Below are 26,116 nucleotides of genomic sequence, written 5' to 3'. Positions count from 1 at the left end.
CAAATATAGCACTTTCTCATAAGGCAGCATATAAGATTTGAAGAGGCGTTAAAAAGCTAAACAAAGTGAGTTTAACTTGACCAAGATATTGCCTTCAAAACAGCCTTGGATTTAAAAAAAACTAGTCACTTTGTTTGTTAATAACCCAAATCCAATATCTGTTGATAAATAATAGTTTGTGTTAGAGAATTTAGTGGAGAGACATATGCTAAGAGAAATGTGCAACTATAATGATTTATAAAAACAATTTTAGTGAGAAATTGCAGTTAATAGAGTAAGAATTCCTTTGGTTATTCACACAATAGATGAGCATTACTTCTTGAAATTTTACACTGGGAATTATGGGAGATACAATGACTAATGATTCTTGGGTTTGGGAAGTTTACTATCAAGTAATGAGAAGGGAAGGCATGACATGTGACATGGCATTTAAACAAAAAGCAAATACATTGAGAGAAGAATTCAGGCTGTGGTGATCAATGGAGGTTTAAGAGTGGCTATGTTGAGTTCAGTCTTGAAGGATGTCTGGGATTTTGTTAGTGGAAATACTTTTAGAAAGAAATGTAAACAATGTGAGCCAAGAACCTGGCATGACGCACACAGGGGCAGGCCAGGGGATTCCCAGTAACTGATCTATCTTAACCAGGAGGTTTTGATCTTTCCTCTGATTTGGAGCTATGCTATTTAAACAAAACAAAAAACAGCCTGGGAACTAAAATGGAGGAAACAGTTTGAGATAGAAGGTGATCCCTAGTGACTCCTAGACATGTTGCATTTGAAGAGATGGCAGGATATCTAAGAGGAAGTCATTTCGGGCAAGAGGAAGGGCAGAGGTGAAATCCTGGATTGCACCTATTCAGATAAGAGTGTGAGCTGTGGGAGGCCACAAGGTTTTGGAGTAAAGGGTGTAGAGAGAAAGATGAGTTTACTGATATCCTTGACTTCCTTATCTTTGTCACCTCAACCTAAGATTCCTCTCTGCAAGCCCAACATCCCCCTCAGTGCTCTCTGTAGCAAATGACCTATCTTACATGTTGTGGAATGCTGGCTGCTTAGCAAAAAGGGTAGTAAGTGTTTAATAAATATTTGTTGACTATATGACTGCATGAACTTTGTGGAACAGAACTTTTGAATAAACTTGGAGATGGTGACACTCTTGATTTGCTGCTCTAGCCATCAAGTGTCCAGAACTCTTCGCCCCACAGCAGGGCAGCCTGGATTGTTCTGACATTCATGGAGAATTCAGTGTTGGCTCCACCTGCCATTTCTCCTGTAACAAAGGTTTTAAGATGGAGGGGTCCAAGAATGTGGAATGTAAAGCTTCAGGAAGATGGTCAGCACCTCCGCCATCCTGCAAAGGTACTAATACATACTTTTCAGAACAAAGTTCTGTTGGAAAAATTTCCCATTAAAGCAAACACTTACAGGACTTTTCTTTGTGACAGGTTTATGTTACAGTATTATTTGGGTCTATCAAATGCCACTATGGATTACAAAATTCTAGGGATGACAAAATTTCTGATGTTTGTGAAATGTTTCATATGTGTGGCCTCTTTTTCTCAAATAGCTTTATTGAGTCAATTGCATAGTCTCCATGACTTCACTACTAATAGCAGAAGAGGAGTGATCTCTGGTCCAACTTTCAAATCAAGGAATTGAGTGCAGAGGGGCCAATCACCACTGCTCTGCCACATACCAAGTGAATGACAGAGCCAGTGGGGTGACTCACATCTCACCTTTCATGTTGACCTTTGGCCAGAAAACAAAAGCAAGGGTGCAGAATCAGCCCCTGCATATATTTAGCTTTCTGTTACACTTCTGCACCAATTCTTCTTCCTGTTTTAATATTGGTAAGACTGATCCCCTGTTTCTTCTGGCCAGAAGAATAATCTCTTTAAGGACATTTTCAAGTAATTTTCCTCATCTGGTTTTCCATACCTAATTAAAAGTTTTTTCTTAACTTCCTTATATAGATACTGCCAGAGCCTCCTTTGTTAGGAAAGGAATGGAAAGCAATTATTTCATATCAGCTTTAATTCTGTTGTGTTCCTTTTAACTGGAAGTTTTCTAACTTGGAACATTTTCTCACAACAGCAATTGTGTCAGTTCTTACTCCAGAGGTGCAATGCCCAACTCTCACCATTCCCAGCCAGGGAACAATGTCCTGTAGGCACCATCTGGCAATCTTTGGTTTGAATACCACTTGTTACTTTGGATGCAAAACTGGATTCACCCTTATGGGAGACAGTGCTCTCAGATGCAGACCTTCAGGACAATGGACAGCAGTAACTCCAACATGCAGAGGTAATGTGTCGAGGAGAAGTTCTGATGCTACTTTCCGACTGGGTATTGTACCTGCCTGCTGAAATTCCACACAACCCCATCAATCCCTACAAGATGTTAAAACCCATGAAATCTAAAACAGTAATGTGCAGTGGGCATATCACTTCTGCCCTTCCTTGTGTCACAAGCTAATGCCCTAGTACTCAAAGACCCAAAAGAAGAAGCATTTACAGATGTCCTGTATGTATTAGAACAGTAAGAACAGACCTGAAATAAGCCATATGAATTGTGAAACACAAGTTTCAACTCTATTAATTACATGACAGTATCATGGCATGATGACTCCTAAAGAGCTGTCACCTTGTGCATGAAACGTTGAATCCCATGTCTCCTTCATCTTTATGTCTCCCACAAAGTGTAGCCTAGAGCCTTGCAAATGTCATTCTTGCTCAGTAATATTTCTTTCTATTAAATTTAATTTCTTGAGCTTTAGTTTCCTGTCCATAAGTCAGAGAAAATAATCTGAAATTTCCTGAAATATAAAGAGGATGATGGTGTTTACTTTTTTCAAATTTCCTATCTTTGGTTAAGTATTTTAATAAGCACATGCTAATATGCCTGTTAATTACCAATGCAGTAATAGTAACATTTAGAACAATAACAATATTATTTTTGAAAAGCAAAATTTTGTGGATAGTAATTTTGCAGGCAAGATCAGTCAATCCATGAACAGATGTTCCTCCACATTTCTCAAGTGCTATATTACCACATGTGATGTTGCAAGAGCTAGTGTGAATACTGGGAGTGGCTCAGCTCCCTATATGAACTTTCACATTCTGTCTCATCTACTGGTAATCCAAGTCAGGTTGCAAATGGAACCATCATTTCTTTCACCTTCATTTCACATGTTTATTTCTCCTTCATTCTTTGGTTCTGTAGCTGTCAAATGCTCGGCATTGCACATTAATAATCCAGTAGAGATGAACTGCTCCGTTCCTTGGGGAAACTTCAGCTATGGATCAACCTGCACGTTCTATTGTCCAAAGGGTCAGTTACTTAATGGCTCAGCGAGAACAGAATGCCAAGAGAATGGCCAGTGGTCAGCTCCCATGCCAACCTGCCAAGGTACATTTTTAATATGGTTTTAGAAAAAAAAAAAAAAAAAAAAAAGAGCACCGGCACCGCGGCTCACTTGGCTAATCCTCTGCCTGTGGCGCCAGCACCCCAGGTTCTAGTCCTGGTTGGGGCACCGGATTCTGTCCCGGTTGCTCCTCTTCCAGTGCAGCTCTCTGTTGTGGCCCAGGAAGACAGTGGGGGATGGCCCAAGTGTTTGGGCCCTGCACCTGCACAGGATACCAGGAGGAAGCACCTGGTTCCTGGCTTCGGATCAGTGCAGCATGCCAGCCATGGCAGCCATTTGAGGGGGGTGAACCAATGGCAAAAGGAGGACCTTTCTCTCTGTCTCTCTCTCTGTCTAACTCTGCCTGTCAAAAAAAAAAAAAAAGTGTAAAAAAAAAAAAGAGAAAAAAAGAAATCACCTTAACTTGAAAAAAAAAAACCAAATTAGTGCTTCTTCTACTCATATTCCTCAAAATGGTTTTACTTTCCATTTCTGAATTTCCCCCTTGCTTAGTAAATATTTCACAATAAGTCAGGCAGTATCTCCTGGCCTTATATATGATAGTGAGAATTGAATTTAGTGACTCCCTGCAGAGAAGCACCATTCCTTTCCCAATGCTCAGACTTGTGAAATAAATCCTTTTATTTCCTTATAATCCTTGTTTAACACATGTTGAAGCTTCAAAACATTCTAAACTTGGAGTTTACTGCATGAAGATTGCTTGTTTATCTCAGAAGATCTTTATTCACCACTTGCTTCTAAAAACCCCACAGATCTCCCTTAATTCACCTCCATGTGCAGGTTTATTTCATTCTCCCATCTACTCCCTAGAAGCTTGTTATGACTACTTTTTGTTGAGTAACTGAATTTTTTATTACAAAAATAATTACTCATGGTTTATTTGATTTGCCGAAATTTCCATGTGTAGGCCTCTTGTGCCCACAATTTACTTTCATTTACAAGGCCCTTATCTTGACAGATTGGGAAATTATATTTGATATTTAAGCTTTGATTTTAATTTTTTTAAAGATTTATTTTTTGAAAGTCAGAGTTACACACAGAGAGAAGAGAGGCAGAGAGAGAGAGACAGAGAGACAGAGAGAGAGAGAGGTCTTCCATCCGCTGGTTCACTCTCCAGTTGGCCACAATGGCCAGAGCTGAGCTGATCCGAAGCCAGGAGCCATGAGCCTCTTCCAGGTTTCCCACGCGGGTGCAGGGGCCCAAGGACTTGGACCATCTTCTGCTTTTCCAGGCCAAAGCAGAGAGCTGGATCAGAAATGGAGCAGCTAGGACTCAAACCAGCAGCCACATGGGATGCCGGCACTGCAGGCAGTGACCTGACCCGCTATACCACAGCGCCTGCCCCGAGATTAAAATTTGATCCTGCTTCTAATTCTATTCCAATGGACTGATGGCTGCTAGATCTTCCTTCATGCCAGATGGTCAGCATTGCTGGGATGATGATCCTTGCTGGTCTCACTTCTCAGAGGTCTTGAGATTCTTCTGGGAGAATGGCTGATCTCTTGCAAATTCACTTCTTATACCTTGCATGTTTGTGTATTTGTTACAGCAGGGTCATTGACTGTCCAGGAAGCCCTCACTTATGCTGGTGGAGCAGTGGCTTCCACAACTGGTCTGGTAATGGCTGGAACCCTCCTGGCTCTACTAAGAAAGCGCTTCAGACAGAAAGGTAAATAGAAAAGACTCTTCTTGCTTTCTTTTCTTCACGTGATTTGGGGTGGGGCAGTGAAAACATAACTTCAGTAGTTCACGTTTGGAAATACTTCCTTAAAAAGAAAACAGGGTAAGTGATCTTAAGAGCTAAGTGCCCAATCAGAATCACTTTGGGGGCGTAATAGTGAGGAATGTAGTTGAGCAGTTAGGACCTGGTCAGGATACCCCCACCAGAGTACCTGCATTCAAACCCTGGCTCTGTCTCCAGACTCCAGATTCCTGCTAAAGTGGACCCTGGAGGTTGCTGTGATAGTTCAATGCATCTGACTCAAAAGGAACTATGGAGGAGGCAGGACATGCATCTCAAGGTGTAAGCTGCTTTATCAGTGACCTGGAGTAACAAATTAAGAGGCCTGCATTTTGTCCTGAAAACTTATGTAGCTTATGTAGGATTTAATCAGAGAAGGGAACAAATGGATGAACACTCTGTAGAGGAAATTGTTCATCAGAATAAGAATTTCAGCTTAGGAATAAAATAAGGGAGCAGATCCTCTCCTGAGATTTAAACATCCTTCCTCAGTTTGTTGTAGTCATGATTTCATAAACCTTTGGTAATGAGGCTGTTTGTGACCACTCCTTGTGGAAAGTAAATAGGGACATCAGGGGGACAAATCATGCTCAAACTCAGGTAACAGTGGTGCTTAAATCTGTTAAAACACCTGACAGTTCCCATTGGATGGAGGGGTTTCCCCACCTATTTTTTAAAATTTATCTATTTATTTGAAAGTCAGAGTTACACGGAGAGAAAAGGAGAGGCAGAGAGAGGCAGAGAGAGAGAGGTCTTCCACTGCTGGTTCACTCCCCAATAGGCCACAATGGCCGGAGCTGCTCTGATTCAAAGCCAGGAGCCAGGAGCTTCTTCTGGGTCTCCCACGTGGGTGCAGGGGCCAAAAGACTTGCGCCATCTTTTACTGCTTTCCCAGGCCATAGCAGAGAGTTGAATCAGAAGTAGAGCAGCCAGGACTCGAACAGGCACCCATATAGGACAACGGCACTGAAGGTGGCGGCTTTACCCACTACACCACAGCATCCTATCCCCACCTATTGTCAACAGCTCAGGGCAAAGTACTTGTTCTCCCTTTTATCCTCTTCATTTGCAAAGCCACCATTGCATCGAGGCTGTTTTACCAAAGCTCCTTCATACAGTGTCCTGTGAAGGGGTGATTAGGACATTAGACAAGTGGTAATAATCTTCTTAAAGACCAGAGAGATGGGTCAAGAATTACAACTAATCCCACTGTGTAAAATTTGTGTTTGGGGCCGGTCTGTGGTGTAACGGGTTAAGCTGCTGCCTGCAGTGCCTGCATCCCATATGGGCACTGGCTTGAGACACGGCTGCTCCACTCCCTATCCAGCTCTCTGCTGTGGCCTGGGAATGCAGTGAAAGATGGCCCAAGTCCTTGGGCCCCTGCACCCACATGAGAGACCTGGAAGAAACTGCTGGCTCTTGGCTTCGGATCAGCACAGCTCTGATCATTGTAACCAATTAGGGAATGAGCCAGCGGATGGAAGACCTCTCTCTCTCTCTCTCTCTCTGCCTCTCCTTCTCTCTCTGTGTAACTCTGACTTTCTAATAAATAAATCAATCTTTGAAAAAAAAATTTGTGTTCCCCCTAACCAGGGGATGGAGACAAGACCTCCAAGGACTAGTCCTGCTCCCCTCACCCAAGTTCTTTGTTTAGTTTTGAGAATTTCTAGGAAACCCTCTGAACAGTGGAGAAATACCAACATCCATCTTTAGTAATACATAAATTCATTTTTGCGAGGATAAGAGATTTTCCTAGGCTTATCCCTATTTTGATTCAGATTTTCCAGTATTCTATAAGCAAATAGTTGGAAATGTTGTATATTGTACCTGTCGCTCCCCCTCTTCGTGGAGGAGCGACACTAAACCCTGCGCTGTTCTTTCGTCTGCTCGGCCCTCCCCGGGTTTGCTGCTGGTTCTTCCCGGGTTGGCTACTATCCCTTCCACCTCCGTGGAAGGGCAGTTCCCCCTGGCCGCATTCCCCACTTCCGCAGGGGAGCGGCACACCGCCGGCCGGCTTTCTCGGGGGCTGCACGGGTTCCCTTAGATGTTCCCCATAGATGTTCCTGGTGAATGCCGTCTCTCTCCTCCTTTATAGTCCTCCTCCGCCAATCCCAACTCGGCTGCCCACACGCCGAGTACGCTGCTCTCCTCCAATCAGTAGCAAGTCCTACAGTTTATTGGTTGAACTGGAGGCAGCTGTGCGGAAGCTGTTTACTTCTCTCCCAGCGCCATATTGTGGGAGAGCAGATGCATAGAATAAGTCTTAATTCCAGTAACTCAGTCTAGTCCGGTTTGCTCCCCACAGTGGGAGAGCAGATGCATAGAATAAGTCTTAATTCCAGTAACTCAGTCTAGTCCGGATTGCTCCCCACAGTACCCTGCTTCTACAAATTCAAAATGCATATCCATTCTCACATTGGGCTTAATAATGACCTGTAAAATATATTCATTCATTCCATGTAATCTAATATTTTCTGAATTTATTCATGAGTATGAGATGCTTTTTCCCTTTTTTATCTACCTGTGAGATGATTGACAGACAACAGCTATGTCTGAAGTTTCAATGATCAGAAGATCAGAGTCTGTTGTTTGGATTAAGTTAAAAGATTACTTGATCATATATGTTACCAGGAAAAGGAAACATCACTGTTGTGTTGATATGGGTTTGTTTATGGGATTAGCTTGCCTAGCTGAGGGCTGAGAGAGTCTGACACAAAATGCAACAAAGGAGACCCTCAAACACTAAATAAATGGGTTGCGAGAACCAATAAATGGGCCGGCGCTGCAGTTCACTAGGCTAATCCTCTGCCTGTGGCGTCGGCACCCCAGGTTCTAGTCCCAGTCGGGGTGCTGGATTCTGTCCCGGTTGCTCCTTTTCCAGTCCAGCTCTCTTCTGTGGCCCGGGAGTGCAGTGGAGGTTGGCCCAGGTCCTTGGGCCCTGCACCCGCATGGGAGACCAGGAGGAAGCACCTGGCTCTTGGCTTCGGATCGGCGCAGCGTGCCAGCCACAACACATCGGCTGTAGCGGCCACTTGGGTGTGTGAACCAATGGAAAAAGGAAGACCTTTCTCTCTGTTTCTCTCTCTCAATGTCTAACTCTGCCTGTCCAAAAAAAAAAAAAAAAAAAAAAAATGAAGAACAGAACAAAAGAAAGCAAAAAACCCAAAATAGATATGCATATTATCTCCAAGAGGCTGAAGGTCTTAGGGGTCCCAGGAGAGATTTTTACTGAAAGGAAAGCAGAAGGTGAAAGGTTCTGCAGTTAAATATTGTCAGATTTTTAATTTAGCCTGAACCAGGTCCTGCCTTTCAGGGAGAAAGTGTTCCCAACATTCCTCTTACAAACAGCCTGTCTGAAAGTCAGTCTACTGACTTCCCTAATAATTTCTAACACTGTTGACCTTTCCTTCATGTTTTTCTTTTCTAATCATTCATATCTTCTCAATTATTTCAGATGATGGTAAAAACCCCTTGAATCCTCAGAGGTAAGTTGGAAATGTTTAGGCTAGAGGAAATTTTGCTAGTTTTGTTATGGGCTACCTTAAGCCAAAATTTAACATTTAGGGTCCTTGTCTTAAGCTTAGAGAATTCTAAGCTCAGGCACAAATGAGACAGGCAACATGGTAAGGTTTGAGATTTATTTGGAAAGTGAGAGAAATACACAGGAATGTGAGAGCTTTATTAAGGGAGTGGAGCCCAAGAAAGATTAAATGGGAAGCTACATTCCAGAATCTCAGGAGGTGGGCAGGGGCCACGTGCAGGGGCCTCAAGCCAGAGGTGCACTGAGAAGCCAAGTGAGCGGAATGGCCAGAGCGGTGGCAAAAGCTGGGTGGGCTCAGAGCACTCCAGACCCCTTATTCGCTCCCCAAAGGGGAGTGGTTACCTAGTCTGATTGGCAGGTGGGTGGATAGAGGTAAGATCAGGTAGGGGCAAGACGGGGTGTGGTCTCTAGCTCATGAGTCTAATCAATCTAATCCTATCTGCCTGATTGGGTCCCATATCAATTTGACTTTCTGACTTACTATGTCAGCATAACGCAAAGCTGCCTCTTTTTTACAGCAAATCTTTTGCATCATCCTCTTTCCCATTTTGAATTAATGCAGATAATAAATCCCAACTACACATGTTTTTTAAGTCAGCAAATGTCCCAATTATAGTGCAAAGAAGCAGTAAAAAAAAGGAAAGGGACTTATAATTAAGACAAAATGCTAAAGCTTATAGGCTACACTAACAGATGCCATGCAGTCATCAGAAGCTTGCACCTTCTCATAGAATCACCATGGAGCTCCCAGCCACTCAGGTAGGCTGATAGGACCAGAGTCATGGTCAACGTGAGCCTGGTTTTTCAAAATGGAGGACAACTCTGGTCAAGGGTTGTTATCCTTCAGTTTGCATGGCAATTGTACTAGAAATAATGCAGAACCAATATTTAGATGCAAAGCAGCAAAGCTGCAAGCTCAGAGGCGTTTAACCTGGATGTATATGCAAATTGATATATTCCAAGGTTACGTGTAGTATAGGACAATTCTTCTGTGTCCTGTGCCTATTTGGTCTCCCAGCACTGCTGACCCCTGCCCACTAAATGCTGGTAGAACTCTTGATCATTATTATCACCAAAAACATCCCTAGGGGGCAGTACTACTATTCTTTGAAACCTATTGCTAGAGTACCAAGTGTCAAGGCTGAGAATTTTCTATTTTTTCTCACAAAAGAGGCTGCAGCCCCACTAGAGGGTATAGCAGGTATTTCATACATAAAGCATCAGCCATGACTTAGTGTGGGTATAAAAGGCAGGGCAAACCTCCAGGAGCTGTTAAGCAGGGTTCCAGCAATTTCTTTGGCATCTGTTTTTCTTTCCTTTTTAAGACAAAATTCAGAGGGTGGGGTGGCAATCTATGGTTCTTGGAGGTGGTATGTGCTTGTCTACACTGCTGAGGACCAAGTACTTATGGCAAATCACCCTTGTGTTTCTGTTCTTCAGCCACCTAGGAACATATGGAGTTTTTACAAATGCTGCATTTGACCCCATCCCTTAAGGTAAGTTACTGTGAATCTTTTCTTTAATTTAATTAATTTATTTCAGAGAGAGAGAGAGAGATGAAGAAATAGAGAAAGAGAACTCCCTTCTGTTGACTGATTCACTCTCTAAATACTTGCAACAACCACAGCCACAGCTATGCTGGAGCAGCAGCCAGGAACATAAACTAAAGCCAAGTCTCCCACATGTGTAGCATGAAAATTATTGAGCCATCAATGCTGCCTCCAAGGGTCTGCATTAGCAAGAGGCTTGAATCAGGAGCCAGAGCTAGGAACTGAACTCAGATACTACAACATGGTGGGAAACAGGCATCTTTAATAATTAGGCTAACCACTCACTCCAAAGATATTTTTAAATGAAATAGAATAAAGGGAAATGGAAAAATATAAATTTGACTTTTATATAAACATGTATTACATTTTAAGCATTCCTTAACTTTTCTGACAAAGAGGGAAATTGTGTTTACAGTAGGAGGCAAGGATGAGAGCAGAGAGTACATTCATAAAAAGGTTTCCATTTCTCCCAGGATAGAAATGTTCTAAGACATAAGGTATTTCAAGATGTCTAACACTAGGTTGCTAAATGATATTATCACTGTGGCCTTGCCTGACACGCAGAAACCAGGACTGCTGGGAAAATTCAACCAATATGTTATGGAGTCAATCTCTTCTGCTACTTCCTAGGAAAACAAAAACAATCCCAAACTTTCTATCTTCCAAAAAGCTCAGTGAGTAATTGAAACTCAATTCCAAATATGCTATATTAACAGCAGCATATTTGGAATCTACAAAGAGGTGATCATTTGAGCTTTAAGAAATAGATATGACACAAGATTTCTTTCTTTCATTTTTTGAGGAAACTACAATTATCTTAATTTCTTTTGTCTCATTTTTAGAGGCCTGGTCTTCTCCTAGTCATCTCATTCAAGCTCCACGGGTTCCTGTCTGTGAACACTGGGTTTCCTGCTAGACCCGACTGTGACTGTAACATGTTTGCTGCAGTTTTCTGTAAATACTTGTGAATAAAGGACATGGCATTTCCTTTCAATTAGCTCTGGGTCAAAGCAGGATTTTACCACATTCCCAAACTCTCCACTCACCAGCCCTTCCTGCTCGACCTCTGCTCTTCCTCCAACAAAGCTGCAGAAGCCAGAGCAGACGACTCGTTGGAAGACCAGCTGGTGGAGCAAGAACATCACCCCTTTATTTTTGGACTGAAAGGGAGGGGTCCATTAGTTGTTGGAAGACAGGCACCTTCTCAACTTGGAGGAATTCCTGTGCGGTCTCCTGGAACCTCCAGTGGTTGCTGCTGCTGCTGAGGCCTCCTACACTTCTGCTGTTAATGTTTCCAGAGATGCCTCTGGATGGTACTGGAAACTATGGAAAAGCAGGAATCAAGACGCTATTCAGTTCGTCAAACACAAAGACCAACATTCAATTGTATAAATAAAATGATCCCCAAATCCCATGATTTGAGTTTTATTCAATGAAGTCTGTCACATATCTCTGTGTTCCTCCAGTGCAATGCATGTTTCAGCTGTCAGCTAGTCAACAAATGCATCAGACACTACTACCCCAACAGAAAGAGAAGTGGGAAAAGTCTTCATCACCTTCTTCTTCTACAGTGAAGAATGCGTGTGTTTTATGTGTTCTTTAAAAGACATGTTCAGCAAACAGATCATGGAAAATTACACTGCAATTATCAGGAACTTATACCAAAAAAGAAAGCCAAACAATAAAGTTATCTTGTCTCTATGAAATGTGATGTGGTAATTCTATTACACAGATTTGATACACAGAATCAAGCATATGGGAAAAATGGTAAAGCAATCTAGTAAAAGATTACAATGCTTGTACAAGAAATTTGGTTGTAACCTTAAGATTTAGGGACACAGGACCTTTTAAAAGTTTCCCTGAGATACTGCCAACAGCATGGCATTTCTGGTTGCTTATCATATATCAGTCACTAGGCAAATTATTATAAGACAATGGTTTCAATCCTGTCCATCCCCTGAGTGAGAATCTGCATTTTTTTAAAAGCTCCCTGGGGAGCTCTTTTTTCAAAAGTAATGACTATTTGAAAGGCACAAAGACACACACACACACACACACACACACACACACAGAGATCTCCTATCAGCTAGATTACTTCCAAAATGTCCACAACAGCCCAGGATGAGCCAGGCCAAAAGTCAGGAGCCTGCGACTCAATCTGAATCTCCCACATGGGAGGCAGGGACTACTTGGGCTATTATCTGCTGCCTGCCAGTGTATGCATTAGCAGGAACTTGTAATCAAAAGAGGAGCTGAGACATGAACCCAGGGGGGACAAGTGGAGTCTTAACTCTTGTGCCAAACACCTGCCCCTCTCTCAGGGAATTCTAATTGCCTAACAACTTCAGGAATCACTAATATTATAGACACAGAAGTATAAGGAATTGTTCCTGCTCTTCAGTAGCTTATAATCTAGTTGTGGGTACAGTACTCACATAAAATGATAAAGGGTAGTCAACACAAGTATATAACTTGAATAGTGTTGGAAGAGCTTATAAAATGGAAAAGTCAATTTGAGCCCCAAATCATGGAGAGTAGAACAATGAACTTCAAAGGCTGGACAAGCAATGAGAAAGAGAATGAGTGTTCTAAGTTGGCAGAATAATATCAGCTGAGGACACAGACAGAAATGGTGTGCAGAGGGAGGCAGGCTGCTGAGGAGCTGACGTCATTACTGGAGAGCACCTGTCTGGTGCCTGCTTACAACGCATCAAATGCATAAAGCCTAAGAGAGTTTGAGGGCAGCAGACCCGCAGCCCAGCATGTCATCACAGTGCTCCAGGTCATAGCACTCTCAGCTCCTCCGTCAACAGCAAGGTAAGATGTACGGCAACGTGAAACCACCAGATCCTTCAATAAACAGAAGACAACTTACTGGCAGCAAAATAAATCCACAGCAATAAATATGCTGTGTGCTTTCTAAGTTCTAGAAATTATACAGTGTGCAGTAACTTTTTGTCCTCACGACAATTCTAGAAAGAGAAATTATTATTATCATCCCTATTTTGAGGATGTCGTACTGCACACCAGAGAGGTAGAGTAACTAGCCCAAGATCACACAGCTAGCAGATAAAACTAAAATATGAACTAAATATCTCAGGAAAGCTCTTTACATTGTTTGCTATGCTGATGCTTCAGCTGCTGACTGACAGGTTCTCATCAAGACAGAACTGTGTTAGAAGTCAGCAAAGTGACTCAGAGCCATGTTCACGTGTTTGTCCCTTGTTTCTTTACCACCTAATAACAGGGTTCAATACCCTTTCCCACAAGTCAGGAGAGATGTGGTGAAGGGTGCCAGGTCCCATCAGACTCAGCATTACAGGGGATCTGGCAAATGTGGACTTTGACCCAAACTGGTTTTGTGACAGGTGGTGGGCGGCTCCCACCCCAGTGGTAGCAGCAGGTACAAATGGAGGAACATAGTTTTTCCGTGGTACTTGAAATCCCTGGGTATTGTCCTTCCTGCCAGAGCCTCTGTTCTCTGCCCTTTTCTCGCCTATGGTAAAAAAAGCCACTAATCTGGTTGCTCTCCCTAATAAATTCCTCTTGTCACCAGGGGCACTCCCTGACAGGAAAAGCCCCAGGACTCGGGGAGGGAGAGAGCTGGAGGCTGCTGGAGAACAGGGTGCTGCCACCCGCCGCCTCTGGAGCTCACTGCAGCGAGGACAGCCAGCCCAGCACAGGGCGCCGTCAGCCACCGGGCGAGCCCTGCCCGGTCCTGCGGTGGCAGCAAGCAGGATCAGGGGAGGCATCATGTTGCCAGGCTGCCCACACCTCTGGGTCCTGCTGGTCCTGGGCACCAGCTGGGCAGGCTGGGGGAGCCAAGGGACGGAAGCAGCACGGATAAGGCAGTTCTACGTGGCTGCGCAGGCCATCAGCTGGAGCTACCGCCCCGAGCTCACAAACCTAAGGTAACTCAGATCTGGTGTCTGCGGGGGCTTCACTAGGGAAAGTAATCTGTTGGTTTTAGAGAACACTTTCTTTGCATTTCCATGACTTAAAAAAAGAAAAGAAAAGAAAGAAAAGAAAAGAAAAGAAAAGAGAAAAGAGAAGAAAAGAAAAAAGAAAAGAAAACTTCAGACGAGTAAATGCAATTCATAGGAGAGTATAATGAAATAAACTTAGTGGATGATAATTTTGCCTCCAGTAAAATGGTTTATTATTCTGAGAATATAGAGCATACTCAGTTGGATTGGTTAGATGCTGCTTTCAAGAGCTTGATTTTTGCTTAAGAAGGGGAACAGGAGAGGGAGGAGGGAGAAGGGTCGGAGGGCAGGTAGGGTAGGTGGGAAGAATCACTTTGTTCCTCAAGTTGTGTTTATGAAATGCATGAAGTTTGCATACCTTAAATATTTCTGGGAATAAAAGACTGTTTTTTAAACACAGTTTTGTTAACACGTTTGATTGTTGGTTTCATATATTGATTGATTCAAAGTGCCACTGGCTCCCTCATTGGCCTCCCAGCAATCTCTTGCTGCAGATTTTAGTTTCCAGATTTTTATGAAACTTTGGATTACATATTGTCTATTACATTGTCTGCATAACCGCATCTTCTAGAACTAAAACATACAGCTTGAACTTTATTACAAACAGATCATTCAATAACTATTGCCATAATTTTGTTGCTTTCTTATAAATGACTTTCAAAATTTCATCAGTCCCTAGAAACACATCCTTTTCACACTTTCTGCTTTTCCTGGTTCCCATTTGATTCATTCATGCTTCGAAAGTGACTCTCACTTTTTTCTCTCACTCTTAATCACCTCCTGGGATATGGTTTACACTGGCTATTTTGTCAAGGTCAGTATTAAAAGGCATACATAAACAAAAGGAAGTTTAAGTGATATAAAACAATCTTTGAGTTGTAAACTACGTTTTGCTAATTCAAAGAGTAGAAAAAAGACTTTCCAGAAACTGACAAGATCATAGTATATATTCAATGTCTCCAGTTTGTTATATTATTTAAGTAGTAAACCTCTTAGTGTGACTCATTTTTTAACATAACATCACAGTTTAAGTGATTGTGAAAGATTTGTTCCTCTTTTACAGTTACAAAACCAAAGCAATCAGTCAGGAAATAATGTAATATTTTGAAAGTATATTAATGTACAACATTAACCTTTTTAAAATTTCATCATACCTGAGTTATTTGGGAGGGTATTACATACCACTGTGGTCTTAATAATAATAAGGAATCACTTCTTTTTTAAAAAATAAGTATTTTAAATATTGCATCTCAAGGTGATAATCTAGGTCATACCTACCCTCTTAGGGAACTGACTTTAACTAAATCCCCACAGAAAACAATGGTCTTTCCAATGCTAACCTTGCTTGCTGGTGAGCAGAACAACTTGGTTGCTGGTTTCCTGTGGTGATGCTGTGTTTATGCGTGAAGGAGTGTGGGGGTTGGGAGATGTGGGTCAAAGGAGACACAGTGGCTAACATGCAGGGTGAACAGTGGCAGATGTAACATACAACATGACGACGACCGTCAACAACAGGGCATTGCACTGGCTGTCTGCCTCTGATCAGAGGGGAAGGCTGAGTGAAGCACTGACAATAGGATCCAACTGGAGGAAGTTAGTCCTGAGTGGCTTCTGTCATGCCTGTGAAATATGCTGCCAAGATTAGGATCCTGAATCCCATTCAGCCTAGAGACAGAGAAGAAAACAACCATTACCAGAGTCAGGGTGGCTGTGGGCGAAGGGAAGTTTGAATCTTTTTGTTTTGCTTTTATTTTTTATTGTTGTTTAATTGAGAAGCAGAGAGAGACAGAGAATTTCCAATGACTGGTTCACTCCCCAGATGCCTGCAATGCCTGGGGTGGGGTCAACCTGAAACCAGAAGTCGGGAACTTCATCCAGGTCTTCCGTGTGGGTAGAGGTTCTGAATCCCTTTGAGACATCACTTGCTGCATCCAAGGTGCAAATTAGCAGGAAGCTGGGATCAGGAATGGAGCCAAGACTTGAACCCAAGCACTGTGATTTGGGGTACAGTTGTCCCCAAACCAGCGCTAACGTCCACCCCAGTTTAATCTTTTTAAATCTTGGCTCTGCTATTTATCAACTACATCAATATTTATCCACTCTATCTCCTTGAACAATTTTTTGGTTGTTTGTTTCCAGTATAAATTCCAGAGCTCTTATTCTTATTCCAACTTATAAACTAGAAATAAACTACAGCAGATTGATAGTAATTTGCAATGTTTCCCAGTAGCTTAAAACTTTCTCTCTGAAAGAGAATTTTAGAAAGATGTATTTGATTAATCAGTTGAAAAATAACTTTCATATTTATTTCTTTTCTATTTTTTTACTTTTCACTTCTTTGAAAAACATAGAGAGAGATAGAGAGATCTTCCATCTCCTGGTTTAGCCCCCACAATAGTGAGTGCTGGGCCAGGACAAAGCCAGGAGGCCATGATACAACCTGAGTCTCCTACATGGGTGGAAAGGACCTAAGCCACTTGAACCATCCCCTGCTGCCCTCCAAGGTGAACATGAGGAGGAAGGTAGAATTGGAAAGCGGGACAAGGACACTAATCCAGTTACTCTGACATGGGATGCAGGCACCCCAAGAGATGCCTGAACTGCTGCACCAAAACTCTGCCCTGCCTACTCATTCATAGAGGATTTGGTCATATTTTCAATCATTTAAAACCTAAATATAAAGTCTGGCATTGCATCATGATCTTGAGTTCTTTTTATAAAATTGATTATAACAATATTAAAACAGCCTAGAGGCTGGCATTGCTGTATAGTGGGTAAAGCCACCTCCTGCAAAGCTAGCACCCCTATGGGAAGCAGTTTTAGTCCCAGTTGCTCCACATCCAACCCAGCTTCCTGCTAACAACCTGGGAAAGCAGTAGAAGATGGTCTAAGAGATTTGGCCCCTGCATCCACGTGGGAAACCCAGAAGAAGCTCTGGATTCCTGGCTTCAGCCTAACCCAGCCCTAGCTGTTGTAGCCATTGGGGATTGAAATAGCCAATGGAAGATCTCTCTCTCTCTCTCTAACTCTGCCTTTCAAATAAATAAAATAAAATTTTAAGCTAGCCTAAATTTTTGAAAGAAACCTTATCATAGCAGAATAACAGACTATTTTTGAACAGACCAAAAATTATGTTGCTTAGTGTTCATATTAATAAAAGCTTGGATTTCTGAATTATAATAAAAATATTGTTACTTTACTAGAAATATGAAGATAGTAGATATTTTACATAATATGAGCAAATGTCATATATGCCTTTCAAATTAGTTTTTGTATTTTATTTCCAGTTTGAATACTTCTGGAACCTCCTTTAAGAAAATTGTCTACAGAGAGTATGAAGCATATTTTAAGAAAGAAAAACCACAATCTAGCATTTCAGGTAAGCCTCAAGTATATTTCTAAAATACATTTTTTAAGTTTAAATATAAATTTTATAGATAATTTTATGCCAATAACTATCTAAAATATTTAGTGACATTTTGTAGAAATTTGTTGCTGTTGTTTTTTATCAGTATTGGCTATACGGTACATGGGGCCCAGTGCACAATGAGAATGTGGAACTCCCTGTTCAGATTATTAAGAACTGACAATTTTAAAACAGTGACAGCAAAGCTTTAAACCAAGCAGGAGGTCCTTCTGAGTATGGAGCCCTGTGAAACTGCACTGGCAGCATGCTCAAGAAGGTGGCTGTGCTTTTAACCTTGATCAAAAGAACTAAACGAAACTTCAAGACTTTTCGATTTTTATTCATTCATGGAAAAAACTATAGCTGTGTACTTGCTATGAGCTGGGAATGGAATTATGTGCTATGGATGCAAGAGTGGATAAGGCAGACCTAAATTATGTCTTCCTGGGGTTTATGGTCTGATTTAATGAACACAGCTGTACCTAAATAGAATTAATTTTTGCCTCCATCTGTTCCCTAGACTCATTCAAAATGAGTCTACATACATATGGCTGATTCTTTTATATCTCTCTCCCCACCTATTCTCCTTTTTATTTTTTAAAATATTTATTTATGTGAAAGGCAGAGTGGTAGTGAGGGAGAGACAGAGAGATCTTCGATCTACCAGTTCACTCCCCAGCTAACTACAACAGCCCAGGCTGGGCCAGGAGTCAGGAGCTAGGAACTCTCACATAGGTGGCAGGAATCCAAGTACTTGGGCTATCATCTGCTGTCTCCCAGGTGCATTAGTAGAAAGACAGATCAGAAAGAGGGCATCTGGGACTTGAACAGTCACTCCAGTATGGGATATGGGTGCATCAATTCCATTTTGTCTCTTGTACCATAATGCCCACCCCTCTATTCAACGGGATGTATACAATAGCTATGACTTTTAAAGACTCTCTCTCGCTTTTTCATCATCTCTTCTTTAGTCAAGGAGACCAGGTTGAATGGGGTTCAGGATCTTAACTGTGGTACCATATTTCACAGCAATAATAGAGGCCATCAAAAAAGAACTCTCTAGTTGTCAGGAAATCAGCTATTTTCCCCGTTAATCAGGTAAAGGCCTGTCATCTTTCCCAAGCTCATCCTTTACTTTTGCTATCAATCCAAGTCTTCCCTGCCTCCTCTGATCTCCTTTAATCTTCAATTTATTGATTGGAATCTTTCCTTCAGTTAGAAATCGACAACCAAACCAAACTGAACCAAGCCAAATCCTGTTCAGGTTCATCTCTATCTAGAAAAAAAAAAATCTGTCCTTGACCCTGCCTGCCTTTTCTTTTCTCTCCTTTGCTTCACTACCAAATTCCTTCTGAAAGGCCAGAGCCCATCGTTTTTTTTTTTGTTTTGTTTTGTTTTTTTTGGTATTTTTTTGTTAAGATGTATTAATTTTATGAAAGGCAGAGTCACACAGAGAGACGGGAAAGACAGAGAGAGATCGAGATCTTCCATCTGCTGGTTCACTCCCCAAATGGCCACAATGGCTGGGGTAAGACCAAGCCAAAGCCAAGAACCTGGGACTCCATCCAGTTTGCCCATGTGAGTAACAGGGGCCCAAGCACATGGGTCATCTTCTTTGCTTTCACAGGCACATTAGCAGGGAGCTGGACTGGAAGTAGAGCAGCCAGGACTCAAGTCAGTGCTCATGTGTGATTCCAGAATCATAGGCAGTGGCTTAACCACATGCCAACCCTTTCTCAGTTCTTTTATACTAGATATTACTAGGATATTCAACAGTCTCCTTTCTTGAAGCCATCTTCTTTTTTTAAATTTTATTTATTTATTTATTTTTTATTTATTTGACAGAGATATAGATAGTGAGAGAGAGAGACAGAGAGAAATGTCTTCCTTCCATTGGTTCACCCCCGAAATGGCTGCTACGGCCGGTGCTGCGCCGATCTGAAGCCAGGAGCCAGGTGCTTTCTCCTGGTCTTTCATGTGGGTACAGGGTCCCAAGCACCTGGGCCATCCTCTACTGCCTTCCCCGACCACAGCAGAGAGCTGGGCTGGAAGAGGAGCAAGTGGGACTAGAACCCGGCACCCATACGGGATACCGGCGCCGCAGGTGGAAGGTTAACCAAGTGAGCCACAGCGCCGGCCCGGAGCCATCTTCTTAACTGGTTCCCTAGTGTTACTTGGCCTGGTTTTCCTCTGACTTTCCTTCCCATTCTTTTCATTTTCCCTGTCTACTCTTCCCAGGCTTTTAACCCTAGCCATGACCATGGCTTCCACTCCAGCCAACCCAGAGGCCATGTCCTCTCTGGGACTCTATTGACTCCTGTTCCCTGCAAGTAGAATTAGCTCTTCCTCTTCTGTGTAACTCCAGCACTTGGAACTAACTCCTGCCTTCCAGAAATTTGTGAGGATAAGCGGAGTGAATCAGGAGGAAGTACTCAAAGATAACAAAAAAACAGGTCTCAATAAATGTCAATTACAGTGTAGCTGTTGTTGCTGATGTTATCAATCATGCTTTTTTTGATCATACAAAAAGTACTATAGATATCTACATATTCATATTTCCTCATTCACTTATATATTCTCATTTAGTTTAGTAATAAGAAAGAACTATAATGATAATTCTATAGGAGGACACAGGAGATCTGTCAAGGAAGACTTCCTATTCTAAGTGGAAAGCTGAAAATAGAGTAGGATCTTGGGAAACCAACTGGGTGAGGCAGCAGGGGTGAAGGGAGATGAATTTTAGACCAAGGAAGCAGTACATGTAAAGGTTTAGAGGTGAGAGAGTATGGTGGCATTTGAGGAAGCATAACTGGATCAGCACAGTGGAGCACAAAATTCCAGGAAGGAATTAGCAAGAGATGTATTCAGATGGGGACACAACCTATCAGGAGCCACATATGGCTTTTCTTGAGGGGAACAGGGAGTCACTGAACAATTTTAATCAAGAGGAAGACAAGTTCAAATTCATGCATTAGAAAAATTATTCTATCATAATGCAAAGAACAGATTGGAAAAAGAGTTATGGGGGAATGGTGTCAATTCAGGTAAGAAACTAGAAGAGAGGCTTGTGTTGTGGCATAGCAGGTAAAGCTGCCACCTGCAATGCTAGTATCCCATATGGGTGCCCTTGCAATCCAGCTCCCAGCTAATGGCCTGGGAAAACAGTAGAGGATAGCCCAAGTACTTGTGCTCCTATACCCATGAGGGAGACCCAGAAGAAACTCCTTGTTCCTGTCTTCAGCCTGGCCCAGTTCTGGCCAATGTAGCCATTGGAGAGTAAACCAGCAGAGCGAATCTCTCTCTCTCTCTCTCTCTCTCTCTGTCTGTCTCTGTCTCTGTCTCTCTCTCCTTTCTCATCTCTATCTCTATCTTGATCTCGATCTCTATCATCTCTCAACTCTGCCTTTCAAATAAATAAATTAATCTTTAAAGAAAAAGAAAGAAAAGAAACAGGAAGAAAGAGGGTGGGCATTTAGTGCAGAGGTTAAACTGCCACTCAGGATGCCTGCATCCCATATTGGAGCATCTGGTTGAAGTTCTGGCTCCTCCATTTCCTATTCAACTTTCTCATAATGTGCACCCCAGGGAGGAAGCAGGTGATGACTCAATTACCTGGATTCCTGCCAGTGACAAGGGGGACCTAGATTGAGTTCTGGGTTCCTGGCTTTGGCCCAGCCTAACCCTGGCTGTTGCAGGCATTTGAGGGAGTGAACCAGCAGATGGAATATCTTTTTTCCTTTTCTCTCACACTATCTCTCAAATAAAGTAAAAATGATTAAGCATTATATTGTTAAAAGATTTATTTTATTTATTTGAAAGACAGAGCTACAGCTAGAGGCAGAGACAGAGAGAAAGGTCTTCCATCCTCTGGTTCACTCCCTAGATGGCCGCAAGGGTTGGAGCTGTGCCGATCTGAAGCCAGGAGCCAGGAGCTTCTTCTAGGTCTCCCATGTGGGTGCAGGAGCCCAAGCACTTGGGCTGTCTTCTACTGCTATCCCAGGCCACAGCAGAGAGCTGGTAAGGAAGAGGAGCAGCCGGGACTAGAACCGGCGCTCATATGGGATGCTGGTGCTTCAGGCCAGGGCATTAACCTGCTGCGCCACAGCGCTGGCCTCCAAATTAAGCATTATTTTACAAAAGGAAGAAACCAGCAGAGAAGTTGAGATGGATTCCAACTAAGCTTGGTTAGTCACTGGATGGAAATAATGAGGAAGAGAGAGGAATTACTGTTGATTTTAGATTTCTGGATTGAATAGCAGAGTTACCATTCAGTAAGAAATAGAATTTAGGAAAAGAAGGTTTGTGAGGGAAGGTGGTGAGCTTAGATTTGGAGTTTGCAATATCTATGGAATATCTACCTATAGATGTCACATGAGAAGGTGGGTATAGTTGTCTGGTCCTAAGAGACAGAACTGATATATGTATACACACACACACACACACACACACACATCTGTGAGCCTTTGGAACAAACGTAGATAAAGCCTTTGAAACAAAGTGGTAGATGAAGCTTTGAGAGGATGTTAGATCATTCGGGGAGTATATATGAAGAGAGGAGAAGGCTGCAGCCAGAACTTTAAGAAACAATAAGGTCCCAGGCACGAGCCAAGAAAAAACAAATTGACCAGGAAACTTCAGAAAGTCTGCCCAGAGAGGGAAGAGCAAAGCCAGAGAATGTGGTATCCTGGAAGCAAGGGGTCAAATGCTACCGAGAGAATTTGTAAGAACTACTGTAAGGGCCAAAACCACGTATCTTGTTATGGAATTGTTGGATAAAATCAGATGGCAGGTAGCTAAGGAGTGAATGGAGGGACTTATAGATAACTCTTTCCTGAAACTTTAATCCAAATGGGAGGGAGACTGCATAGTTTGGGTTGGGGTCAATGAGAGATCTAAGGATATTTTGTGGTTTTATAAAAAGAAAAACAAAACAAAAGTATTTAAGGGAAGAAGCCAATAGCAAAAAGACAGAATAGAGACATTTGAGAGTAAGTAAGTGGTGGAGCTAGACTCAGAAGAAGCAGGAAGCACTGGAATTGAAGCTTGAATTGGCTCGCCTTTGGTAGAAAAGCTTCTACCCTCATTGAGGGGGGTGACTAGGGAGGGGGACAGTTGTCTGTAAAATTAAGTTTGTCATCATGGACAGGAAGTTGAGGGGCCTCCTGTCTTCCAGCACAGAGTCTATTCATTTTCTTAGCTCCGTGTCCAAACTTAGCATTTATGGTAGAACTTTGCAAACCATCTGATTAAATAAAACTATAGGTGGCCACAGGGGGAAGTGAACTGGGTAATGTATTTGTTAGGCTTGGTAAACAGGAATTGGCAGATATTTGGAGCTGTAAGTTTTGTGGCTTTTGGCAAGTTAGCTAAATGTTAATGCCTTTGCTGTTTAAGACATTGTGCTGAGTGTCATAGTGACAGAAAGGATCAACATCAAGTGGGAGACTTTAAGTAAGAAGGAAACATCAGTAGTTTTTGAGGAGGGAATTGTGATTGAAATCCTTTCAGAAGACTACCTAACCAAGATTTTCTGACTTAACCTATAGTAATTAGAAGTAGACCTTGATAGTTGATGAGAACAGCCTCTGATTGTGGTTAAGCCCTTTGCACTTTGAATATTACTTTTCTGTCAGTTTCAGTGTTTCTCATATTTGTTTTCTGTGACCTGAGGCATTTTGACATCCATTTTTATGTAGCCTCTTCTTGAACACCCAAAATTGCTGAACTGTGAGGCCCTGATGGGAAGATCTTACTCTTGTTTGCATCCCTCTGGTGGTTCAGACAAGAAGGAAAGTCTGGTGTGAAGGAAGAGCCTCAGACTCTGATTGAAAAGATCTGGATCTGAGTACAGATCTAACCACATGACTCCTTCCATTTCCCAGTCAAATCCTATGTTATTTGTATCTTTGCCCTATTTTCTACTCTGCTCATCTGGTCAGTATGATTTGAGCTGAGCCCAGAGTTATTGTAATTTGTGGGCAGGGACTGGACTGCAGAATTGAGATCTGAAGATGGGTGTCCAGCAAGATTATGGACATGTGGACAGGTGGAAGGGATGGACTCATTTTCAGGAATCCTTCTTGGGCTTTAAAATAGTAAGGCATGAGTCTGCATATTTTCAAGGAAGATTATAAAATGTTTGTCCTCAAGGGACTTTTAAAATAGCTGCAACAATGGGCTGTTTGTGTTGTGTAATTCATTCTTTACCTGACAGCAGGGATTGGATTAGCTGATCTCCTGCAGTCCTTTTCAACTACACAACTACATGAAATTGCTTACCTGCTGTGCTTTATTCCTCAAACTCCAAGATAAGCCATTTCTTCCTTTAATCCAGCTCTGGATGCTGAAGAGGGGTGAGAAAGGCTAATGAATAAGCTAAAGAGCAACTCAAAAATCACTCAGTCAAATGCTTGCTAACATGCGTAAAAGTATTTGATTTGCATTTATGAAAGCATCCCTTTGTTTTACCATAATCCTGAAGAAGCAGGAAGGGAGGCTGAATAAATAACTCAAACAGTTCATCAAAATGAGAGGTCTTATGAAGTTAAATAACTTGGGAGGCTTGTTCTGGGTATCTGGCATTTGTGCCCCTGTGATGCCAACCAACAAATCAACCAAGCAACAAAACCATAGCAACTAAATGCAGCACACAATGAGTCAGCACTCTCAGCACTCTGTTAGTCTCATGGGCAGCCCAAACCTGGGGGAGTATCCAGTAGGGTTCTTCCAATGGAAGCCAAGATGGAGGGTGGCAGTCAGAAAAGAAGGGGTCAGATGGTAGAGTCCAAAAATGTGTAGACACCTGGGCTATTCCGGAAAGATCAGGGGCATAAACCTGCTCTATGGAAGGTAGTAGAGAAAGCGCTGACTCAGGAGTCTAAAAGCCTGAGTCCTAGTCCCAGCAATACCATTGACTAATCGTGAGCAAGCCCCTCTTATCCCCCAACAATTTCACTTCCAAGGTTTTGTAAACCATGTCTAAAACGAATATTGAACTTTTTATTTCCATGGTCCCATGCAGAGCTACCACCAAAACAAATCAACAGAATGCTTCAGGCACAATATCAGGATAGATTCCAGGGCTGGAAGTTTTGTAAAAGAACTAGGGCGATTGTAGAAAGATAGGAGTAGGGAAAGAAGGGACCACTATTCCAGAGATTGTAGTTTCCCATTTCCATGGTTACAAATTACCACCAACCTAATGGCTTACCACGGCATACATGTAATCATTCTCTTATATTTGCAGTTCTGGATGTCAGAAATTCAAAGTGGGTTTCACAGGTTAAAATCAAGGCTTTGGCAGAGCTGTGTTATTTTGGGCTCTAGAGGAGAATCATCTCCTTGCCTTGCCGAGTTAGTAGAAGTGGCCAACTTTCATTAGTTCATAGCCCTTTCCTTCATCTTCAAAACCAGCAGAGTAGCATCTTCTAATACTTTTCTAAGATTCTCTTGTATTGTCTTATAAAGACACTTCTGAGTACCCAGAGCTAACCTAGATAACCCAGGAAACCCTCTCCATCTCAAGATCCTTAATCATAGATGCAGAGGCCTTTTTGTCATATAGGTTCACATATTCACAGGTCCCAAAGATCAGGACATGAACATCTGGAAGAGGAGAATTATTCTGCCTGCTGCATCTATCAAAAAAAAAAAAAAAAAAAAAAAAAAACCTCCAACAGTGCTCTCTCTTGCAGAGAATAGCAACATCAACCACCAGCTCCTCAGACCAGAACATCATGACCATCCGTGCAAATTTGATCTCTCTCACCCCTGACCTTCATTGACAAGTCCTGCCCATTTAATCTCTTTAGCAGTTCCACTGTGTTCTTTCTTCATTCTCTCCATCACCATAGCCCTGATCTTAGTGACTAACTTCTTTCTCTCTTCAGGATCCACTGTGGTTTGCCCCCTGATTATCCTCCACAGAGTAGCAACAGCTTTCAAAATAAAATTCCGGACAATGTTGTCCCCCAGCTAAAAGCTCTTTAATGCATTCTAGATACTCTTGGATTAAAGGCCAAACTAAAAGACCCATGATATCCTGAATGATCGAGCATCTGATGATGCCTTCAGCTTTAACTTCTGCCTCACCATCTTATCTACTGAGCTCTGCTGTGACCATCTGCTGGTTATCTAATAGGCCAAGTTTATGGCACCTCGGGATCTTTGTACACGCTCACCCCTCTGCCCAGAATGCCCTTGCCCATGGCTCTGCCTCTCTGCTTTTTGGTCTCAGTTAAAGTATCACTTCTTCAGGGAAGTGTTCCCCAACTCTGACCCTTTCTCTGCCTCCAAAATTAGACTAAGTTCCTCTGCCAAATAGTCTACAGAATATCCTGTACTTTTCTTTTGTGATACTTACCACAGTCCATAATTAAATATTTGGGTGACTGTTAAAATCTATATTTCCTACTATCTTTTAAAAAAGATTTATTTATTTGGAAGGCAGATTTACAGGGGATGGGGAT

General features: G+C 42.2%; 2 protein-coding genes across 4 annotated transcripts in view; both read left to right on the top strand.

The window, feature by feature from the left end:
* The window catches only part of SELP (selectin P), a 64,886-nt gene that overhangs the window by 29,840 nt on the left and 8,930 nt on the right, over window positions 1–26,116 (top strand). Inside the window, 7 exon segments of one of the 3 annotated variants that reach the window (NM_001361473.1) lie at window positions 1,174–1,359; window positions 2,095–2,304; window positions 3,223–3,408; window positions 4,974–5,093; window positions 8,620–8,650; window positions 10,147–10,202; window positions 11,099–11,924. In NM_001361473.1, the coding sequence (NP_001348402.1) occupies window positions 1,174–1,359; window positions 2,095–2,304; window positions 3,223–3,408; window positions 4,974–5,093; window positions 8,620–8,650; window positions 10,147–10,201 (788 nt within the window). In that variant the 3' untranslated portion in view covers window position 10,202; window positions 11,099–11,924. 3 annotated transcript variants of the gene reach the window in all.
* F5 (coagulation factor V) overlaps window positions 13,665–26,116 on the top strand; it is a 70,706-nt gene continuing 58,254 nt past the window's right edge. The window contains exons 1-2 of the mRNA XM_008264079.4: window positions 13,665–14,167; window positions 17,530–17,621. Of these exons, the coding sequence (XP_008262301.2) occupies window positions 13,755–14,167; window positions 17,530–17,621 (505 nt within the window). The 5' untranslated portion in view covers window positions 13,665–13,754. The remainder of the gene's footprint in view (window positions 14,168–17,529; window positions 17,622–26,116) is intronic.

This window comes from Oryctolagus cuniculus, chromosome 7 (genome assembly GCF_964237555.1).
Source record: "Oryctolagus cuniculus chromosome 7, mOryCun1.1, whole genome shotgun sequence".
Lineage (NCBI taxonomy): Eukaryota > Metazoa > Chordata > Mammalia > Lagomorpha > Leporidae > Oryctolagus > Oryctolagus cuniculus.
This window is presented reverse-complemented; position numbering and strand designations above follow the sequence as displayed.